We start from the raw sequence: 22,871 nt of genomic DNA on the forward strand, positions 1-22,871 counted from the left end.
GATATATTGGAAAGACTTACAAAGGAGAATGTTAAAAATGATATCAGGATTGTGGAATACTGATTATGAAGACAGATTGAGAATTTGTAGACTGCAGACACTAGCAAGCAGGAGAAAAAGGGGTGATATGATTGACACGTACAAACTTCTGAAAGGTTCATACAGGATTTCGATTGATGTAATTTTTCAATTTATGGTGGGTGTGGAAAGGAAGATAGGGTATCCTTAGAAGCTGAGAATGAAGGGCACTAAGAATGGGGTGAGGGCTAGATTTTTCTCTGAGAGGGTGATGCGTGATTGGAATGGATTGCCATTGAATGTTATGAGTGCAAGCAGTATAAATGAATTTAAGAATAAGAATGATAGCTGGTGTGTGTGTGTGTAGTATGTGGCCTCCCTTGATGAGTGTCTGACTCCCTTGAGGTCTCTCTTAATAATAATAATATTTATTATTATTTAAGAATGGAGGATTTGGGCTTCCGGTCTTAAAATTTTGCTATTTAAGCAATACAGCTTCAAAAATCCATAAAATATTGCAGACCAATCACACATGTGCAGACCTTGACATTCTTTCGATTAAAAAAGTAAAAATTTGGATTAAAGAAATTTTTAATCTCTTTCCCCACAAACTTGCACAAATGGGTACTGACAACCATGCTTCGTTTCATAACTTATTGAAGTTCCAAGGATACCCTAACAGGAGGGATCTTGCTTGGAGAATTGCATATGGCCTCCTTCCAGTCAATACCATCAAATGGAGGTACTTGATCATCAGAGATCCAATCTGTGACATCTATTACCGATTGGAAACAGTAGAATATGCATTCTACAACTGCCCTCTTGCCCTGTGTATTTGGAACAGATTATGTAATGTGTTGGGTATTCCATTACTTACAACAGAATAGGTTATTTTTTGCAGTACCCACCAGTTCTCTTCCCTGTCAACAATGGGAAGAGAATTTTGATTCTTATAATTAATGAATTAAATTCCATTACATTCCATACCATTTATGGAATGTTAGAAAGAAATATGGATTTGAAAACCAGCAGTATGACATCCAAATGCTTTATAATATTGTGTTGTGCAAATTTTATTGTTCAGCTAGGCAATTTTTGTATTTAGAAAGAAATGTTCTAGGGATATCAGAATTTTGACTAGATGATGTAGACCACTTACATTATGCAATATTCACCAGGGGGAGATAAAATTCTGTCTATTTTTGATATGAGGTTTTTTTAAATAGTTCCATCCATCTAATTCAGTGTGGCCTTATAGTCAATTGCAGGGATGACTGAAGAATAATCCCAGGCAGAGAAGGCCAACTCAAGGTTGTTTACTCAGATAAAATTAACCATCTAGGTATCAATCATCTTTGTGCTTTAGTTTCAGTTGGTCTTTTGGTTGTTCATCTATATGAGATTGGTGAAAAAGGAAAACTGATAGCCTTTGGCTATATGGTGATATGAAAGAACTGAGGCCTTTTCTCTGTCTTTCATACTATCAGGCTCTCTTGAACCCCCATACTAATTACTCTAGGCCTATGATGAGCACCCCTTTACTTTTTTCACTTCAGTGAAGGTCGGAAACCTGTCTGGGTAGTGGTCCTTCCCACAAGGCATAGCATTATACTTGTCCATAAGTATATGTGCATTGCATTATGGGATACTAAGGTAATGTGAAGTCATTACCCTCTGTATACAAGTAGTCCAGTCATGAAATTACTTCATGCACAGACTTTGTTTGCTTACACCTGGATAAAGGATGAAACCAAGAATATAATTTTTTGGCATCTTTAATTTATAGTATAACCAAGTGAAAAAAACTTTCAAGATGTAGTACTGATTTCTGCAAAGCTACATAATAGCACCATAAGCACATGGACTTGGAAATAGACATAATTCAAATACTGTGATGTTTTACAGCCAATACCAGAGAGTTTGAAGCTAGCATTAAAGGAACATATTTGGCAGACCAATGTTTTTATATGAAAGTATTTATTTCTTTACATGCTACGGTACATGTGAAATTACGGAAACTGAAAACAACACAAATGTCTATCAGATATGATCTTGGAAACATACCAGCTGAATACAATATTAGCATACAGAACAGATTCAACACACTCGATTTGTGTGAAAGAGAACCAGATGAACAATGGGAAGAGATTAAAGATATAATTAAAACAGAAGCAAAGAAGAATATTCAAACAGTTTGTAAGAAGAAGTCCAAATGGCTGTCAGAAGATGCCATCAGGACTGCTCAGGAAGGGAGGAAAATGAAGGCCACAGGAAATTTGCAGGAAGTACAGCATTTGAATGCAGAGTTTCAACGACAAGCCAGAAGAGACAAGGAAAAATACTTTAACCAGGAATGCCAACAAATAGAAGACCAAAACAAGAAAGGAAAAACAAGAGATCTTTTTCAAAAATATCAGAGAACTAGCAGGGAAGTTTAGTGCCAAGGTGACAATATTGAAAAGTAAACTTCTGTAAGGATATCTTGCTGCAGACATCAAAGAAAGATGGGAAGAGTATACAGAAGCCCTTTACAGAAAGGACTCCAAAATTACTGAGAAATTTGAAGAGCAGGATTATATACAGGAGTTATCCATTAAGAAGGCACCAGGAGTAGATGGAATACCTATTGAGCTGCTCAAAGCCCTGGGAGAAGAGGCAGTTAAAATTTTAACAGCTCTATGTCAGCAAATTTGGATCACAACCTCATGGCCTAGGGAATGGAAAAAATAAGTTTATATACCTTTATTGAAGAAAGGCGATGCAAGAGAGTGCGAAAATTACAGAACTGTAGCACTGATTTCTCATGCAAGTAAAGTCTTACTTAAGATCATTCAGAAAAGACTGGAACCATTCATGAAGAGAGAAATGCCAGATGAACAGGCAGGATTTCGAAAAGGCAGAGGAACAAGAGATCAAATCGCCAATGTGAGATGGATAATAGAAAGAGCACAGGAATATCAAAATAATGTCTACCTTTGTTTCCTTGACTATAGCAAGGCTTTTGACTCTGTAGATCGTGTGAAACTCTGGAATGTGTTAAGAACAATGGGAGTCCCAGAGTATTTCATTATCCTTCTGAGGAATCTTTATTATGAACAAGAAGCTACTGTCCGAACAGATCTAGGAGAAACTGAGTATTTCACAATAGGTAAAGGGGCACGACAAGGATGTATTTTATCTTCATACCTGTTTAACTTGTACAGCGAATACATTTTAAGAATGGCAGGGCTGGAGGAGTCTCCAGTTGGAATTAAAATTGGTGGAAAAAATATTAATAATTTGAGGTATGCAGATGATACCACCTTGCTAGCAGAATGCAAAGAAGATTTGGAGGAACTTATTATGAAAGTTAAAGAAGAAAGTGCTAAATATGGTCTTAAACTTAACCTCAAGCAAAAAAGTTATGGCAGCCGTGGAATGCATTGCCTGATAGAGTGGTGAGGGCGAGAATGGTCAGTGTTTAAGGAGTGGTATGATAGACTTTGTGTTTCTTAGGGGGAACCTCCCCTCGATGAGTCTTGACAGACTTTGTTCTTAGGAAGGACCTCCCACGATGAGTCTTTTGACTCCATGGAGGCCTGAATAATAATAATAATAATATGTGAACTTAATGATTTTGAAGTAGATGGTGAGAAAATGGAAGCAGTTATTAACAATTTTGTGTTCCTAGGATCCCGAATTGATAAAGATGGTTATTGTACTGAAGAAGTTAAAAGAAGATTATTACTCGGAAAGAAAGCAATGACAAATTTAAGCAAGATCTTTAAAGATAAAGATATTAGCCTCCCAACAAAAATCAGAATCATGAAAGCAGTAGTATTCCCTGTGGTACTGTATAGATGTGAAAGTTGGACCCTGAGAAAGAGTGAAAGAAGGAAAATAGATGCATTTGAATTATGGGTTTGGATACGCTTATTAAGAATACCATGGAATGCAAAGCAAACCAATAAATCATTGATAGACAGAATAAAGCCAGATTGCTCCCTCGAAGCTATGATCATCAAGCAAAAATTGTCATACTTCGGACATATCATTCAAGCAAATTACAGTCTAGAGAAGATGATGATGATGCTTGCTAAAGTTGATGGAAGCAGGAGAAGAGGAAGACCAAGAATTAGATGGGTGAATGGAGTTAAAGAAGCAACTGGAGTGTGCTTGGAAATTCTGAAAGACATAATCAGGAACAGATCTGAATGGAAAATGTATATTCGTAGGATCACCAGGAGTCGAAAACAACTCGATGGAACATAACACACATTTATTTCTTTCAATTGGTGCAAGACCATCGGAAGATAATCTAGAAGAAGGCTTCAAATATACCATATTTTCTGGTGTATAAGATGCACCCAAGAAATTTAATACAATTTTCTGGAAAAAATCTAAACTTTAAACTATTTCAAAATTGTAATTTTTTTTATGTTGAATCACTTATTTATGAAAAGAAATAATTTTGTCTTCATATTCTTTTGGCATTTTTTGACTGATTTTTGTTTTTGTACGCATACAAAGTCCACTGCGTTTCATGAAACGGTAACACCATGACGCACCACCTTTAAAATCTTCAATGTTATGCTCACAGGCTACTTTGACTGCATGTGTACGAATCATTTTTGTTGAAATGGCAATGCCATTTTGCCGATTTTCTTGCACCCATTTCAAAACTTCGGTCTCTAGTTCTGGCCACTTCGCAATTTTTCCACGTTCCATGCGCTTTTCATTATGCAAATTGTACAAAATCTCCTTCTGACCACACCAAGTTCTAATCATTTTTTCTGTAGGCGGAGGTCCAAAATGTCTTTCAGCTTCCCTATTTCAGTGTTCTTCCACATATTTTACAACCTGCAATTTGTAACTTGAAGAATATGAATGTCGCCTGTTTTTTTCCATCACAAAAATCTATGGGGGAAATATCAAACTGAACACAAAATATCTCAACACGTCAACTCAATACTGATAAACATCGGTAACTGATTACTTGGATAAGATATTATGAAACTTGAATAGGGACTCCCCATTCTTAGCAGTGACGCGCTAGAAGTCACGTGAAGGTCACGCATCAATTTGATTGCACCATTAACCACCTACAAAAATCTTGGAACATAAAAGGGAGTGCGTATGACTTTGAAAAGCAGAAACAATCTTTACCTTCATTATATAAGACACACCCCACTTTTAAGGTAAAAAAGTGTGTCTTATACACCGGAAAATATGGTAGTTTCTGTTGTAAGGAAAATAGTAGCTGAAAGTTGGAGACAGCAGTTTCCAAAATGTGAGGTCTTTTTTTTTTTTTTTTTTTTTTTTTTTTTTTTTTTTTTTTTTTTTTTATAAATAACTCTGCATGTGTTTTCTGTCAATATATGGAATGAATACTAAACATTTTTTCTCGAGCAGAAAGTACCATGTTTCTTCTTAATAGTGTTCCTTTGATTGTATGTATTACAGATTACTGAAGACGAGAAGAAAATTTATTTAGGTTAAGAATGGAAACTGAATACACATAATGAAGATTGTGTTCAGAGAACTTAGGGCAAGCAATTTATTAGTGTATTGTATCTTCATATTTAACTTTTTGGGGTGAGGTAAATATTCCTGAAGGTATTTTGAACTCAAGTTACAGAGGTAGAATGTGTTCCTTATTTTATAATGAGTGTTAACTTTGAGTCAGAGTGAAAAGATTCCTTAATTGGAACTGATTGTATTAATATACAATAGTTGTTAATATAGTTTAGAGATGATAACTAAAGGAATGTGTTTTCTTTGTTTTTGTTTACTCGCCATAATGAAAAGCTACAGAGGATTGGTAAAGGAATATGTTTCCTTTGTTTTGTTTGTTTGTTGGAATTTTTTAAATTGTTATTATTATTATAAAGACAGACCTCCTGGAAGTGAGGGACTCATCGAGCGAGGCTATACTATCTTCTCATCCTGTCATACTTGTTCTTGAATTCCTTCACACAACTTGCACACACCACAGCATGCGTTCTCATCTTCCAAGGATTCCCTCTTGTCCTTTCCCCCACCCATCATAAAATGAAAAATTCTGTCAACTGAAATACTGTATGACCCTTTCAGAAGTTTGTAAATCTCAATCATATCATCACTTTTTTCCCTGTTCACTAGTGTCTGCAGGTTGCAAATTCTCATTGTCTTCATAATCAATATTCCACAATCCTGATATCATTTCTGACACTCTCCTTTGCACGCTCTCCACTGTATCAGAATCACAACAGGAACCAGGATACTATATCTGTGCACAATAGTCCAAGTGAGGTCTTATCAAGGCCTTGTGAAGAAGCAAAATGACTTCCTTATCTTTACATGTCAAGATTCATATCAGCATTCTAATTATTCTCTTAGTTGTATTTGTATTCTTTGCTATATGGTCCTTGAAATTCAACTTCCTATCTATTAAAACTCCAAGAGCTATTGTCTACTAGCCAGATCAGTTTCTTCTAGTATAATCCCACCAATATAATACAACATTGGATATCCAATCACACCAAAGTGTGTGACTGCATTTACTAACATTGACCTGATAGCTATTTTCACATGACCACAATTCCAACCATATCCAAACCATTCTTCAAGTACTTCCTATCAGCAACACTCCTGATTACCCTACCTATCTTTGCATCATCAGCAAGTAGCTGTATGTCACACGTCAAGTTTTTCCCAATGTCATTAATGTATACATTGAATAACAGTGGACCAAGGACTGATCTTTGAGTCACACCGCTGGTTACCTTGAATCTGCAGGTTAACACACTCCATATACCACTTTTGGATATCTGTCAGTCAGCCATCCTCTTATTCATGCCAATATTTTATAATCCAGTTCCATATTCTCCAACTTATGCAACAGTATTCCATGCTGTATTCTTTTAAAAGCCTCAGCAAAATCCAAAAGTCTGATGGTATATCCATTCCCCTTGTCTAACTCACTAGGAACATTATTATAGAATGTGAGCAAGTTGCTAAACATGACCTTCCCTTAGTCAGTCTATGCTGTTCATTGCAAAATATGCTTTCTCTGTCAGCTCGTTTCTGTATGTGAGTCCTAACCAACTTTTCCGAAATCTTCACCACCACTCCAGAGATACTGATAGGTTGGACATCAGTTTTTGCACCACCTTTCTGCAATGGGATTACCATACATTCTCTCTCTCTCTCTCTGCTCCAGTGAAATGTTCCCTGTTCTGAGACTCAAGTTATATAGCCTTGTCAAAAGACTAGCCATTTCTGCTTAACACTCTTTTAGCATTCATACTGATATCCCATCAGTCCCTATTGCAAAATTCTTATTCAGTTTTGCAACAACTCTAGTATTTTCTCTTATACACCTGAGCTCTTCATACAATGAAGAGGTAGTGGTGAGCTCAATGTTGCATATATCAGTTTGATACCTTTTAGCAACATGGTCACTCATTAGTTGAGCAATTTCTTCTGCATTCAGTAGAGTTATTCTTTCATATTCATTCTTTCTCTTACTTGCAGAATAATGATAGAATTCTTTTGGGTTGTCTTTTACCTTGGAGCCAGTTTCTTTTCATACTGAAACAGCTTTCCGTACTACACTTGTGACTCTTCTGGCCTGCTACTTATAATTTTCAAACAGCATCCTTATGCACACAGTATACACATCCATTTCACTCCTATCCTATTTATTCTTTAAAACTCTAGGGACACATATTACATCATTTAAGTATTTTTTTAACACTTCCCATGCTCTGTCGATATCCTTCCCATCCAGAAACTGATACCATGGCATAGAACCAAGCATACTTCTCGAGTGGGTATGATTACATCCCCACTCGAGGTATGTAATCGAAGTATAACATATGATAGTATTACATGAAAAATTTACATCATTACTAACTTCCTATCTACAATTTTCCTCCAAATCAGTTTGTTACTGTCAAGACTCTAATATTATCAGGTCTTATATTTCTGTCTTTTAAGGAACTTTTTACTGTATCAATCTACCTATATCTTGGTCTTCCTCTGGGTCTTTTTCCTGCCAACCTGGCAGAGAACACTTGTTTTGCTAATCTTTCCTCTCCCATTCTGTTTGATCCTTGATCAAAATCTCAGATGACCATAATACCTGAGATTAACTCTGCTAATGCATTCCTGGATGCTGACAATGTCAAGTTCTTTCCTAATATCCTTGTTTTTAATATGATATTGCCATTGATGCCATCTGTTCATGCCCCCTAATCTTTCTCAGGACTCTCATATCTGCGGTCTCTAGTCTTGGGTCAAGTGTTTTACTTCTCACCCAGCTCTCAGATCCATAAGTTAAAATTGGCTTGAACACTGTCTCGTATACAGCTAATTTAGTCTTTTGTCTAATATCTCTCTTTTCCATATAAATTTATTCAGTTGACTTCCTACCATACCAGCTTTGTTAATTCTGTTGTCTATTTCCATATTTAATTTACCATCTTCACTAAAAATCGTGCCAAGTAGCTAAAATGTTTTACTTGTTCTATAGGTTCTCCATTCACCATGCAGTTAGTATTTTCAATGTTTCTGCCTATTTTCATTGTCTTTGTCTATTTAATGCTGACCTGCATACCATATCTATTACAAATCAATTTAGTCAGGGAATCTTGCAGACTTCTATACTTCTTTATTTAGAAGTATAACATGATCCTATTAAGCAAAGAGCTGAGATTAACATCTCCAATTTTGATATCAGGTTTAATACCACTTTCCTTCATAATGTGATCCATATAGATAATAAATAACAGAGGGGATAATGTACATCCTTGTCTGACACTAGATTTAACATTAAATCATCTTCCTGTACTTCCTTCAATTTTGGTACCTTCTCATATGCCTTTTCCAGATCGGCAAAACTTAAATACAGATCTTTGTTATATTCCCATGATTTCTCAACTATCTATCGCAAAGTGAAAATCTGATCCTGACAGCCTCTGTTTGGCCTGAATCTAGCTTGTTCTTCACCAAGCTTCTCTTCTACAATCCTTCTTGACTGTTTCTCAAGTATACTTGCATATATTTTACCAGGAACACTCAGTAATGAAATGCCTCTGTAATTCTCACATTCAGTTTTATTTCCCTTTTTATATATGGGTACTATGAGAACTCTACTCCAATCATATGAAATTCGTCCCTCTGTCCAGGCCTTCTGAACTATGCAGTGCAGCCACTGTAAGACTTTTATACCTCCATACTTGAACATTTCTGGTCAAATAACATCTACTCCTGCTACCTTTCCACATTTCAGATTTTTGATGGCTTTTTCTACTTCAGGTATGGATATGTATTCCTGACTGCATGCCCGGTTTTTTACCACTGTGCTGTCATCACTGCTTGTTTCATTTAGCAATTTATCGAAATAATTACTCTTTACTTCAAGGATATCTTTTTCTCCTGTTTTCATGTCACCTTTATCATCTCTAATTCCTTTTACAGCACTCTTTCCACCATTTCTGAGCTTCTTCAACGACCTCCAGAATATCTTGCCACTTCTATATATTTATTTTCTGTGTTCTTACCAAAATCCTCCCATAACTTTTGTTTAGCCAGTTTTCCATGGTGTTTAGCTTTCTTACATTTGTCTCTGTATTTTCTAAGAGCACAAGCTGACTTATTTGCCAGGAACTTTTGATGTGCTTTCTTCATTTCCTTTGCTGCCTCCTCTTTAACTTCCAGTGTCCACCATGGAGTTCTGATTTTTCTATCCTTGCAGACAACCTCACCACATGCCTCTCTGGCTGAATAAATCAGTGTTTTCTTCTGGGCTTGCCACTGAATCTCCAAGGTTTGGTTCCAGTTCTCAAACTGTTTCATTTTTTTCTTGAATAATATTTGTGTATTTTAGTCTACAGTTCACATCATAGAACTGCTTAACTTTTATTTGCTTTAACAGTTTGTTACATGTTCTTCTTTTCAATATGAAATTCAATTTTATCCTGCTCAAGACTAAATGGTGATCCCTTCCAATTTCGAATGCTCTATATAATCTAGTGTCCTGCACCAGGGAGTAAATCTTTTGTATTGCAATTTCTTTTGTCTTATTTTAGAGATAAAGATAAGTCAGTGTAATATATGAGTTTCTATAGTTTGTGGAAAACTAGTATTGTTTTCAGAGTAGATGAACATAATGGGGTAAGAAACCAAAGAAGCATGATACTTATTGTGCAAACCTAGCCTATAACATGTGAGTAACTTATATAACCTATAAGTAGTTTTAATACAGGTATGGTCAAAATGATAACACACATGAAGCAGTAAACAAAATTGGTTAGTGATAAAACATTTAAAAAGTAACACAGTCATGTTTCATGGTTTGGTTTGGGTACTCTAGTTCCATTGATGGGGAATTAATTCTCTAGCTTATGATGATTTTATAGATATTTCTGTGCTTCCAAATTTGTGGAAGTAGTTGAATGAAGATCCTTTCCTGTATCAACATGTTACAGTTTTTCTCTCCAGTAATGGTTTCATGAGATGGGTGTTGAAGAATTTGACTGGCACCTGCACAAGATCCCTGATCTCAATCCTACTGAACACCTGGGTGAATTGGGATGCCAATTGAATGCGTGGACAAATCACCAAACATCAGTGACTGAATGCACTACTAATACACTTCTGGAAGAATCTAGTGAAACTCTTCCTAGAAGAATGTAGGCTGTTATAGTAGGAAAGAATGGTTTATCTCTATATTAATGCCTCTCATATTAAATTGAGAGCTGAAATGGTCACAGATATTTTTGATCAGATATTGTATATGAACTTCAGACACTAGAAAACAGGAGAAAGGGGGTGATATGATAGTGAACAACAAGTTTTCTATTGGTGGATGGAATTTTTCATTTTATGGAGGGCAAAGTGAGAATATGAGGACATCCTTGTAAGTTGAGAATGAATGCCTTAAATGATGCAAGATTGGAATGCTTCCTTTTTAAAATAGTGAGTGTGAGCATTGTGAATAACTACAGGGAAAAGCTTATAACAGGTCATGTGGATGATGACGAGTATTGGTAATAATAATCTTGTGTAGTGATAATAGAAGATGTTACTATGCTTGCATTCAGCTATCGAGAGTGATTATATGGTTTTGACAATGGAGATAGCTAGGCAGTTGTAAGATTCATTGAACCAGGAGAGGAAGGGTGGAAGATTTGTATAAGAACAAAACATTGGACTGACAAACTAAGGAAGCATTGGTGGTGAAACAGCATCATTAGAGCCAGGACTTGATTCAAGGTCAGTTCATGACACCATCAGATTATATTCTAATGTGTTAGTAGGATAAAAAGAGTGGGGTAAAATGGATAAACCATGAATACAGGCACTGCTGAAGAAGAGGAAATTATGGAGGAAGTATAAAAAATAGAGTACTTATTTGCTGGACAAAGGGTATGTGTTGCAGACTTCGAAGATGACAATTATAGTGAATAAAGAGCCAGTCTGAGGCAGCAAACAAAATTCCTGAACAGTTTCACAGTTATATGGCTAGTAAAACAAAAGGTGAATATAGAAGAGTATAGTGTTGAATAACAATGGAAAGGAAGAGAAGAAACCAGCAATTCAAGAATGTGAAGTGTTTTGAATTTGATATTAATTCAGCTGTGGGACTGGATATATCTCCACATATATCAAGTGAATGTACCAAAGAGCCAACATTGTCCTGAACTTGGTTGTTCAAGAAAATTCTGGTAATAGGAACAGTTGTTAGGGAGTGAAAAGAATTAAAAGTAATGCCACTGCATTAGAGAATATCCAAATTGTTGGTTGTAAACTGTAGGCCAGTTTATCAGTTGTCAGTGAAAGCATTAAAGCAAGACAATGTACTGTGTCATGAGGCTGCGGCTGTAACTGCATGGTTTATGGACATGTACATTACCACACTTGACTGGCCTCCACAGAGTCCTGATCTCAACCCTATTGAACATCTGTGGGATGAAGTGGAGCATCGGGTGAGGTCAAGAGACATCTGCTCTACAACAGTCCAGAACCTTTGCATGCCTATTAGAAGAATAGTCCAAAATTCCCATTGATCACTATCATATGCTTGCGGAAAGTATGCCTGTGAGATTACTGCATTCATAAGAAGCAAAAGAAGGTCCAACATCTTATTGAGGTGGGCATGTGACTGTTTGTTTTTCACACTGTGGTATATATATGTGTGTGTGTGTGTGTTATTTAGTATTTAATGTGTATACACACAGTGTAGCTATAGTTCAATAACTGATGTAGTTCAAAGTTAGAGAGGTAGTGTGATATTCAGTTGTTTGCTAATGATGCACAAAATGGGGGAGAGGGAGTAATAGTAGAGAAACTTAACCTTTTTTTGGACATATCTGCAGGATGGATAACAGCAGAAAGATCAAAATTGAATCAACTTTCATATGCAGACAGAAGGAAGTGGAAGAATATGGTGAAAACTGCATCAGATACCAACAAGCATTGAACTCATAAGTACTGATGATGATGGAGAATGGTAGAGAGCTTTGAAGTGACGCTGTAAGAAGATTTGAATAGGTTGATACTTTCAGTATATGCACTTTGGCCATGGAAGGTGGAATGAAATATATTGATGGAACTTCATTCCAGAATTTTGAGGAGATGTTATCTCTTAGTTTGTTGATAGAAGGTTCGCAGGACACATTACAAGAGATATAAAGGTTTACCTGAAAAAATTTCTGCCAGAATGCAAAGAATGCTAGCAAGTAGGAATAAAAAAAAGGCAATAATGTAACTCTATAAGGCACTGATCGATCCATATCTAGATTTTTGTGCACAGATATGGTCGCCTGGATATTCTTCTTATTATTATTATTAAAAGACCTCCAGGGAGTTAGGGGCACATCAAGAGAGGCCACATATCACTCACACTATCATATTTTCTTTTGAATTCATTCATATACTGCTCTCAAAACCTCCAAAGGCAAGTCATTCCAGTTATGCACAACTCTATGAAAGAAAAATCTAGCTCTCATCCCTCAAACTCACTCCTTTCTTGATCCGTGAATGCCTGCTCATCTTTTCCCCATCCTTCATAAAATGAAAAAATGCCATCTACTGGTATCCTGTATGACCCTTTCACAAGTTTGTAGCCTCCTCTTTCTCTTGTTTGCTGGCATCTGCAGTCCACAAATTCTCAAACTCTCTCTCACCTCAAAAATCTACATTCCAGATATCATCTTTACCACTCTCCTTGCATCCTCTCCACTGTCATTTATAACCTCATCTGGATTATTGTGCATAATAGTCCAGATTTGGTTGTTAGTGACTTCTTTATTCTTGCATGTCAATATTCGTTTCAGCATTGCAGTCATCCTCAGAGTTGTATTTGCATTCTTTGTTTTATGACCCCTGAATTCAACTTCCTATCTACTAAAACTTCAAGATCCCAGCTTGGTCAGTTTCTTCTAGCATAATCCAGCCAACATAATATGCCACTGATATCTCATTACACCAAAGTACATAAATTTACATTTACCAACATTGAACTGATAACCATTTTCACATGCCCACTTATCCAGCTTATTCAAATCATTCTGCAAGCACTGCATGTCACTTGTATTCTTGATTACTTTGCCTATCTTTGTGTCATCAGCAAATAGTCGTATATATCCTGATAAATTATTTTCAGTGTCATTAACATAAAGATTGATTAACAATGGACCAAAGACTGATTCCTAGTGTACACCTTTAGTCATAGTCACCTTAAATTTTGCAGGCTCACACCCTTCTTACACCACTTTTTGATATCTGTCAGTCACCCAACTGCTTATCCAAACTAGCAGTGTATATTCCAATACCATATCCTCCAACTTATGCAATAGCCTTCCATGCTGAATCCTGTCAAAAGCTTTAGCAAAGTCCAAAAGTAACTTGATGTATCCATTTCCCTTGTCAAACTCAACCATCACATTATTATAAAATATGAGCAAGATTGCTCAAACATGACTTTCACTTAGTAAGCCCATGCTGTTTATTGCAGAGTATAGATTCTCTGTCATCTCGTTTAAAGTGCAGGTATTAATATCTCTTGATAAACAAAATATCTAGATATATCTAGATACGAAAGTGCAGAGACAAAATTGAAAGCATGTGTTCTGGTCAATAGTATGGAAAGAGGTGATACATTTGTGGCATATAATTTTTGGACAGGAGCCTACCATATATTTTATACGGGAATTATTGCATAGTTTAACAGGTAGTGAGAGAACAAGACATTATGCTTGGAAATTTATGAGTCAAGTGAGGTAAGAAATTGAAAAGTAGATTTTTTTGACAGCAAGTGGTGAACGATTGAAATTCATCACTATAATGGGGTAGAATGTCCCAGTGTTAAAGATGTTAAAAGCAATATATGCTATATATTGTGGTTTGTAGAGTTTATCCTCTGGCAGTGAATCGCTTGGTTTCGTGGGTATCTGAAAATAATCCTGCTGCTAATGTTAGTATTATTATTTAACATTTTATGGACAATGGCAATGAATATTTATGATGAGTGGCTTTTAAATGTATATTTTTTATTTCATTTTATTTATTTATTACTTTTTTTAGAATGTTCCTGAAAGACCAGAACCTGAAGAAACAATTTCAGGTGATCCTGCTAGAGATCTTGCAACCCTGCATCACATATGTGCCACTCATAAGGAGGAACTTCAGAATCTCAGCCAAAATAGGGTAAGAATGTATTATAGTTTAGAGTCTGTGAAGATAAATATAGAAAGATAATATATCTAACCAAAAAACTACTCAACTTCATGAAAAACATTTCTTTACTACACTAAAATTTAAATAGAGTTAATGAGCCAAACTATTATAATCAAAAATATTAGTTTGAATGACTCTTCATTGGAAAATTGGTATTCTCCTTCTACTCCCGAAAGGTAAAAAACTTTCAATAAAAGTTGGATCTGGGAGAATTGTTTCCAATTTTACCAGCGAACTTTACTCAATAAATAAAGCACTCGAAGCCTACTTGAAGTTATTATCATCTCAACAATCTGAGGGAATTATAATTTACAGTGACTCAAGATCAGCTATGGAGGCAATCAAAAATGGCAATACCAAGCTCACACAAGACACTCATAAACTCTTAAATCAACTAAAGTGTTTAGGAAAACGTTGCATTTTACAATGGATTCCTGCTCATGTAGGCATTGATTACAATGAAGCAGCTGATAAATTAGCAAAAGAGGCCAGAGAACTCAACCAAGAAACTCACATGATAACTCTTGCTGATGCACTAGCAAAAACTAAACTAATTCCACTGAAATTAGTGATACAACATCAACTTCCTGAAATCAATGCTGACAGAAAGACCTCCACCATGAACAGGACATTATAGAGGAATGAAGATCAATACAGATGATACGAGAACATGTAGAAACTGCAACAACTGCCCCAATACTGAACTGACACCCACTCACATCTTTACCTGTCCAGCAATTACAGCAGCCTAGCAAAAAATAGATCCTAATCCTGAACAAGAGCTCTATACAAACAAAATCATCGGCATAGCGAAAGCAGTTCAAGGAGCACATGGAAACATCTAAGACTCTTCAAAGGACAAGACAACAACAACAACATTAGTTTGAATACACCCCATTTGTTTCTTATTTTTACAATTTTGAAGAAAGTGCTGTTTGTTTTTTAAGCCAATCACATGCATAAAAAATTGGAAACCTATAGTACATTAGTACTGTATCTGGACCAAGAGTTAGATAAACCAGGGATCCTACTCTAGAAAAAGCAAACACAATACTTTTCTGTGACATTTCAAACCTCTCTAGTGAGCAGTAACAGTCATATCTGAAAACGTTTAAGGTTATTCATGCCACAGTCAGATTTAAACTCATAACTATTGCTCTACTTGAAACTGTCCAGGTCAGCCATTAATTTAAATCAAGAGGACTTAACTGAATCCCTTCAATTTATTTCACTCTCATGTCTGTGTCATCATAGACATAGATGTTTAACAAACATAATCTATGATCAAAAGTTACAAGTCTTATGTATGTAATAAGGAAAATTAGATTGTTTTTCTGTCTAATGATTAGATCTTGGTTTGACACTCTAGCAAAATAATTTGCGCTTGTTATTTAAAAAAAGAAATATCAAATAATATTGTATCAAGAAATATTAATTACTTTTCAAAACTTGCAGACACTTCTCATTGTCCCATTTCATTTTTTAGAATAAAGAAAAATAGGTCTTATCTTAATAATACCTTAACCTATTCTGATATTTTCATGTACTGTTCAAATTAAATTTATTTAAATTGTATATATCTTTATTTTCCTAATTTAAGATAGAAGAAAAATTTTGCTAGCAGTAAATATTCCAACATCAGAATTCGTGCTTTGTATTATATGAAGACATTTCAGTTTTCATCTTGCTAAAAACAGAATAAAATATTTTTGAAGTGAGTGAGAAAAAGATTCACATTTTGCTTTATTAAATTGTTTTTCAAGCTTCAAGCTTTCTTCTAAAAATCCTTGAGAGTATATGACTCGCAGAATTATCCAATATAGTAGTACAATACAGTTCACGTTAGATTAGTCCTCTGGGCTCCTTGGAGGCATCACATAACAACAATAATAATAAATATATAATTGGACCATTTTTATTAGTCGAATAATTCAAAATAATTATTATGAAAGATGGTGTTTTGTAATTATCTATGATCATTTTTGTGTTTATATAAGTAGTGTTCTTTGATTTAAAATTTGGTAAGCCAAGGTGGTCGTAATTGGTTGGTTACTGGATTAATTGTCGATTTCCAACACTTTTGCAGATTGGTTGCAAAAAACAGGTGCTTTTGATCATAAATTAGTTGTTCTTAAGCTGTGCATGGGTAGCTACTAGATAAAGAATGTTAACATCATCATCATCATCTTCTTCCTATTTTGTGTTAGGCTTCAGGGCCTGTTACAGTCTCATTCCATCTTTTACATTGTCTTTCAACTGATCTCTTCCCCATGGGTGTGTATTCAAAGATTTATTTGGTGATCTACTATTGTCCATTCTTCCAATGTGCTGTTTCCATTTCCATCTATAGTTGTAGTTATATTCTATTATTGGTTGTTCATTCATTTCTTCCATGATTTCTTTTATGGTCTAACAAGGTGTATCCTGCAGTTCTCCTCATAAATCTCATTTCTGCTGTAGTTATTCTTCTCTCATCCTTTTCTGATCATCCATGTCTCACTTCCATAACTCAGCACTGGTCTTGCTAATGTTTTATAAGCTCTAATCCAAGTATGTTTCTGTACCTTCGAGGATTTTAAAAAAACTTCATTTGTATATTTAACACTTTGAGTCCTATCGAAGTAAATATACATCGATATGTATATATACAGGTAGTCCTCAATTTACGATGGGTTATTTTCCAACCTCTCCGTCGTAAGTCGAGGACTTTTGTTAATTCTTGATTTGTTTGATTTCTGTTATAATATTTTCATAAATTATGTTTCTATATAACTTAAAATGGTGCAAAATGTATAAACACATAAACATTTATAAATTATTTATTAGCACATACAAATACATAAACACAAAATTAAAAAAGAAAAATTTAAGAAAAAAATACATAAACACATATCAAAAATGGTGCACTTCCTTTAATTTGAAATTCCTTTAAATATTAGTTAACATAAACAAAAAAACTTATTAACAGTGTCTTTAATTAAACAGGTGAGTAACTGTCACTTATTTGGATGATATGGTTATTTCTCGCGATCGGGAGTATCTTTTTTAATCAGAAAATTGGTTAATGTTGTCATTTGGGTTTTTTTCTTCATATATTTCGCAATAACATCTGACTTCTCGAATTTGCTTTTCAACTTTGGTGAAGTGATCAGTGTCTTGATCTATATTTTCGAGTAGCTGAAATCCTTGATTTAGTTTAGAAAATACTTCAGCTAATACTTTTACAGTAACTTTTTTTAACGATTACTCTTCTTCATCTTCCTCATTTTTCCTTTCTTCTACAACTCTTTCGTTTTGGAAAATCAAGTCTTGATCATTCAGTTCACCTTCTTCGTAATCTGCTAATTCTTCTATATCGGTAATATTGATTTCTGAATCCAGTTTTCTTGCAATTTCAACTATTTCTTCACCAATTTGTTCTAACATACTATAATCATTGTACTCTTCGAGAGTCTCCTGCAGTAGTAACTTCTTCCAAATTCCTCGCATATATTGTTCTGATACTTCCTTCCATGAAGTTCCAATGTTCTGGATACATTGGTCATCATCATCAAATTCCTGCAATGTACCCTCAAGGGGTGTACAGGATATGATAGTACTACATGAAAATTTACATCATTACTAACTTCCTATCTACAATTTTCCTCCAAATCAGTCTGTTACTTGTCAAGACCCCGACATTATCAAATCTTATATTTCTATCGTCTAAGGCACTTTGTACCGTATCAATCAACCTATATATCTTGGTTTTCCTCTGCAGCATTTTGCTGTCAACCTGGCAGAGAACACTTGTTTTGCTAATCTTTCCTTGCCCATTCTGTTTAAGTGACCATACCACCTGAGATTAGCTCTGCTAACGCATTCCTGGATGCTGACAATGTCTAGTTCTTTCCTAATATCATTGTTTTTAATATGATATTGCCATGATGCCATCTGTTCACACCTCTAATCTTTCTCAGGACTCGCATATCTACGGTCTCTAGTCTTCGGTCAAGTGTTTTACTTCTGACCCAGCTCTCAGATCCATAAGTTAAAATTGGTTTGAACACTGTCTTGTATACAGGTAATTTTGTGTTCTGACTAATTTCTCTCTTATTCCATATGAATTTATTCAATTGACTTCCTACCAAACCAGCTTGATTTTGTTGTCTATTTCCATATTTAATTTACCATCTTCACTAAAAATCATGCTTAAGTAGCTGAAATGTTTTACTTGTTCCACAGGTTCTCCATTCACAACACAGTTGACATTTTCAATGATTCTGCCTATTTTCATTGTCTTTGTCTTTTTATTGGTGACCTTCATACCATATCTATTACAACGGTTATTCAATTTAGTCAGGGAATCTTGCAAACTTGTAGCGGATTTATTTAGAAGTATAACATTGTCCGCATAAAGCAAAGAGCTGACATGAACATCTCCAATTCTGATATCATGTTTAATACCAATTTCCTTCATAATGTGATCCATATCTTCTTCTTCTTCTTCATCATAGTCATTTCTCAGACGATCCTTTCTGGTCACACCGCACATCCACCTAAGCATTCTCATCTCTGCTACTTCCATCCTGCTGATGTTATTTTTCCTCAGGGCTACAGTTTCTATAGCATATGTCATAGCTGGCCTCACTACTGTCCTATAAATTTTGCCTTTCAGATTGATCGGTACCCTCTTATCGCATAACACTCCAGCCATCTCCCTCCAGTTCCTCCAACCCGCTTGTATCCTGCATCCCACTTCCTTCTCAGCTCCTCCATCTTCTTCCACTGTTGAACCTAAGTATCTAAAGTCTCTCACCTTCCTGATGACATTTCCTTCCAGCTCCAGATCTGTCTCCTGGCCGCTGCCGACTGCGCAACACATATACTCTGTCTTACTTCTGCTCAGTCTCATACCTCTCTCTTCCAGTACTTTTCTCCATCTTTCCAGTTTAGTTCCCGCTTCTTCTCTTGAATCTATACCCAACAAGATGTCATCTGCATACAATAATGTGATCCATATAGATAATGAATAAGAGATGGGATAATGTACATCCTTGTCTCACACCAGATTTAACATTAAACCATCTTCCTGTACTTTCTTCAATTCTAACTGCTGATTTACAACTCAAATAAAGACTAAGTATTGTTTGATATAATGCCCCATTGACACCAAATAACTGTAGCGTATTGAATAGCTTCTCTCTTGGCACCTTGTCATATGCCTTTTCCAGATTGACAAAACTTAAATACAGATCTTTGTTATATTCCCATGCTTTCTCAACTATTTGTCGCAAAGCGAAGATCTAATCTTGACAGCCTCTATTTGGCCTGAATCCAGCTTGTTCTTCACCAAGCTTTTCTTCCACAATTCTTCTCAACCGTTTCTCAAGTATACTGGCATATATTTTACCAGGAACACTCAGTAATGAAATGCCTCTGTAATTCTCACATTCAGTTTTATTTCCCTTTTTATATATGGGTACTATTAGAGCTCTACTCCAATCATCAGGAATTCGTCCCTCTGTCCAGGCTTTCTGAACTATGCAGTGCAGCCACTGTAAGACTTTTATACCACGATACTTCAGCATTTCTGGTCGAATATCATCTACTCCTGCTGCCTTTCCACATTTCAAGCCTTTGATGGCTTTTCCTACTTCAAGTATGGATATGTATTCCTGACTGTATCCCTGTTGAGTGTTTTTTACCACTGTGCTATCACTGCTTGATTCATTTAGCAATTTTTTGAAGTAATTACTCCATACTTGAAGGATATCTTTTTCTCCCATTTTCATCTCCCCTTATCATCTCTAACTGCTTTTAGAGCACTCTTTCCTCCATTTCTAAGCTTCTTCAACAGCCTCCAGAATATTTTGCCACCTTCTTGATATGGTTTTCAATGTTCTTGCAAAGTCCTCCCATGACTTTTGTTTAGCTAGTTTTACACAGTATTTAGCTTGCTTACATTTGTCTCTGTATTCTCTAAGAGCACAAACTGACTTCCTGTGTCCACCATGGAGTTCTGATTTTTCTATCCTTGCAGACAACCTCACCACATGCCTCTCTGGCTGAATCAATCAGGGTTTTCTTCAAAGCTTGCCAATGAATCTCCAAGGTTTGGTTCCTGTTCTCAAACTCTTTCATTTTTTATTCAATAATTTTTGTGTATTTTAGTCTACAGTTCACATCTGAGAGCTGCTCAACTTTTATTCACTTTAAAACTTTCTTACATGTTATTATTTTCAATATGAAATTCAATTTTATCCTGCTCAAGACTAAATAGTGATCACTTCCAATTTCAAATGCTCTGTACAGTCTGGTGTCCTGGCATAGTCAATGAGACTTTACTTATTACTTGCCTCTTCCGTCCATGTGAATTTGTGCACATTTTTATGTTGGAACATGGTGTTAGTAATAACCAGTCCATGTCCTGAGCAGAAATCCAACAAGTATTTGTCATTATTATTAGCTTTGCTCTTTTCTCCAAATTTTTCCCCAAATATTCTTGTATGTCTGACAATCATTTCCTACTCTGCTATTCAGATCCCCAACAAGGACCAACTTTTCCTTTTTCATTGTGTCAGTTGGTTTCTCTAAAGCCTCAAAAAATTCCTCCACTTTTACCTTAGTAGAACCTTCTGTGGGACCATAGGCCCAAATAAGTCTCATTGTTCAATTTCCCATTCTGATGTTTGCCCACATCACTCTACTCGAGACTGCCTGCCATTCAAGAAGATTAGCCTCGTATTTTGTGTTGAATACTATGGCTACTCCTTCTTTTCCTTGATTGTCATTGCCTGAATATAACATTTTGTATTTATTGCTCAGAAAGAACTCACCAGTTTTTGTCTTTTTTGTTTCAGTAACCCATATTATGTCGATCTGATACTTATCTAATTCCTCGGCTAGCTTCATTTCTTTGCCAACAGAAACTCAAATGTCAACTACTTTAAACACTACAAATCTAGTTTTGTAGTGTTTAAAGGGTGTGTTTTGTAGGGTGTGCTTTCAGATTTGTTCAAGTAGCTGACTTTTCGCTGTTCGTCCTGATTCCCTGGCGAAAATAACCGGGGCCGTGTTTAACCAGGTGACGCCCCAGCCGGCATGAAATTTTATCATGGTGTACCATCATTTTGTGTATTGATTTAAGCCAATAAGAATACAATTTGTTCAGCTAAATCCCAAATTGCCAGCCCATCCTCGTTCGTTCAGTATCCAGGTAGGTACCCAACAGGGTACACCACGAGAAGGTGAGGATTGGACATTAGGTCAGAAGCCCTGTCGGTTCTCCGCATTCCTTTAAAGGCTATGTGGAGGTCTCCTCTCGGTTATACAGCTTTGACCCTTATACATTGGTTACATTGATTAATATCGTAATTTTTCCAAAAATCGCGTAATGTTATAGCATCGTTGTCCATTGCTGTTGTTGCTTGAGAAAATGTGGTTTTCAGGTAATATGCCTTGAATGTAGCAATCGAACCTTGATCCATAGGTTGAATCAGGGATAGATACATCACATTTATATTTTCATTCAAATCGCTGATGTGAAGAGGATGTCCTGGAGCATTGTCAAGCAGCAATAGAATTTTAAAAGGAATGTTTTTTCAAGACAGTAGGCACGTACTACAGGAATAAAACAATTTAAGAACCAGTCTTTGAATAAAATAATTGTCATCCAAGCCTTAGGATTACTCCTGTAGTAAACCGGCAATTTATTCTTGTCAATGTTTTCAAAGCTCTGGGGTTTTGTGAATGGTAAACAAGAAATGGTTTTAATTTAAAACCAGCAGCATTTCCTCCAAGAAGAAGCGTAATCCTATCTTTAAATGCCTTAAAACCAGCCAATGTAGCTTTTCTGTGAATGTAAGTTCTTTCTGGCATTCTTTTCCAGAACAGTCATCTACTGTTCTGGAAAAGAATCCTTTCATCTACGTTAAAAATTTGCTCTAGTAAATAGCCTTCATCTTTTATCATCTCTTTCAGATTTTTCTTCAGAATTTCTTCACTTTCAAAATCGGAAATAGCAACCCCCCCCCCAAAAAAAGGGGGAAAACACTAGAAAATTTTCCAATAGTCTTTTCCTAATTAAATTTTTTTTTTATTCATGTTGTGTCGTGCTTTCTATTTCTATACTACTTATTAATTAGTGATCATTGCAAATGCTCAGCGAT

The 22,871-nt window shown here is 35.6% G+C and overlaps 1 protein-coding gene across 6 annotated transcripts in view; it reads left to right on the plus strand.

Moving 5' to 3' along the window:
- Window positions 1-22,871, plus strand: part of vap (RAS p21 protein activator vap) — a 689,463-nt gene that overhangs the window by 661,656 nt on the left and 4,936 nt on the right. For all 6 annotated transcript variants that reach the window (XM_090406565.1, XM_090406568.1, XM_090406566.1 and 3 more), the window contains one exon: window positions 14,569-14,691. In XM_090406565.1, the coding sequence (XP_090262691.1) occupies window positions 14,569-14,691 (123 nt within the window). The remainder of the gene's footprint in view (window positions 1-14,568; window positions 14,692-22,871) is intronic.

The sequence above is a fragment of the Typopeltis vanoorti genome, chromosome 16 (genome assembly GCF_054136105.1).
Source record: "Typopeltis vanoorti isolate ZY-2024b chromosome 16, IOZ_Tvanoo_1.0, whole genome shotgun sequence".
Taxonomy (NCBI): domain Eukaryota; kingdom Metazoa; phylum Arthropoda; class Arachnida; order Uropygi; family Thelyphonidae; genus Typopeltis; species Typopeltis vanoorti.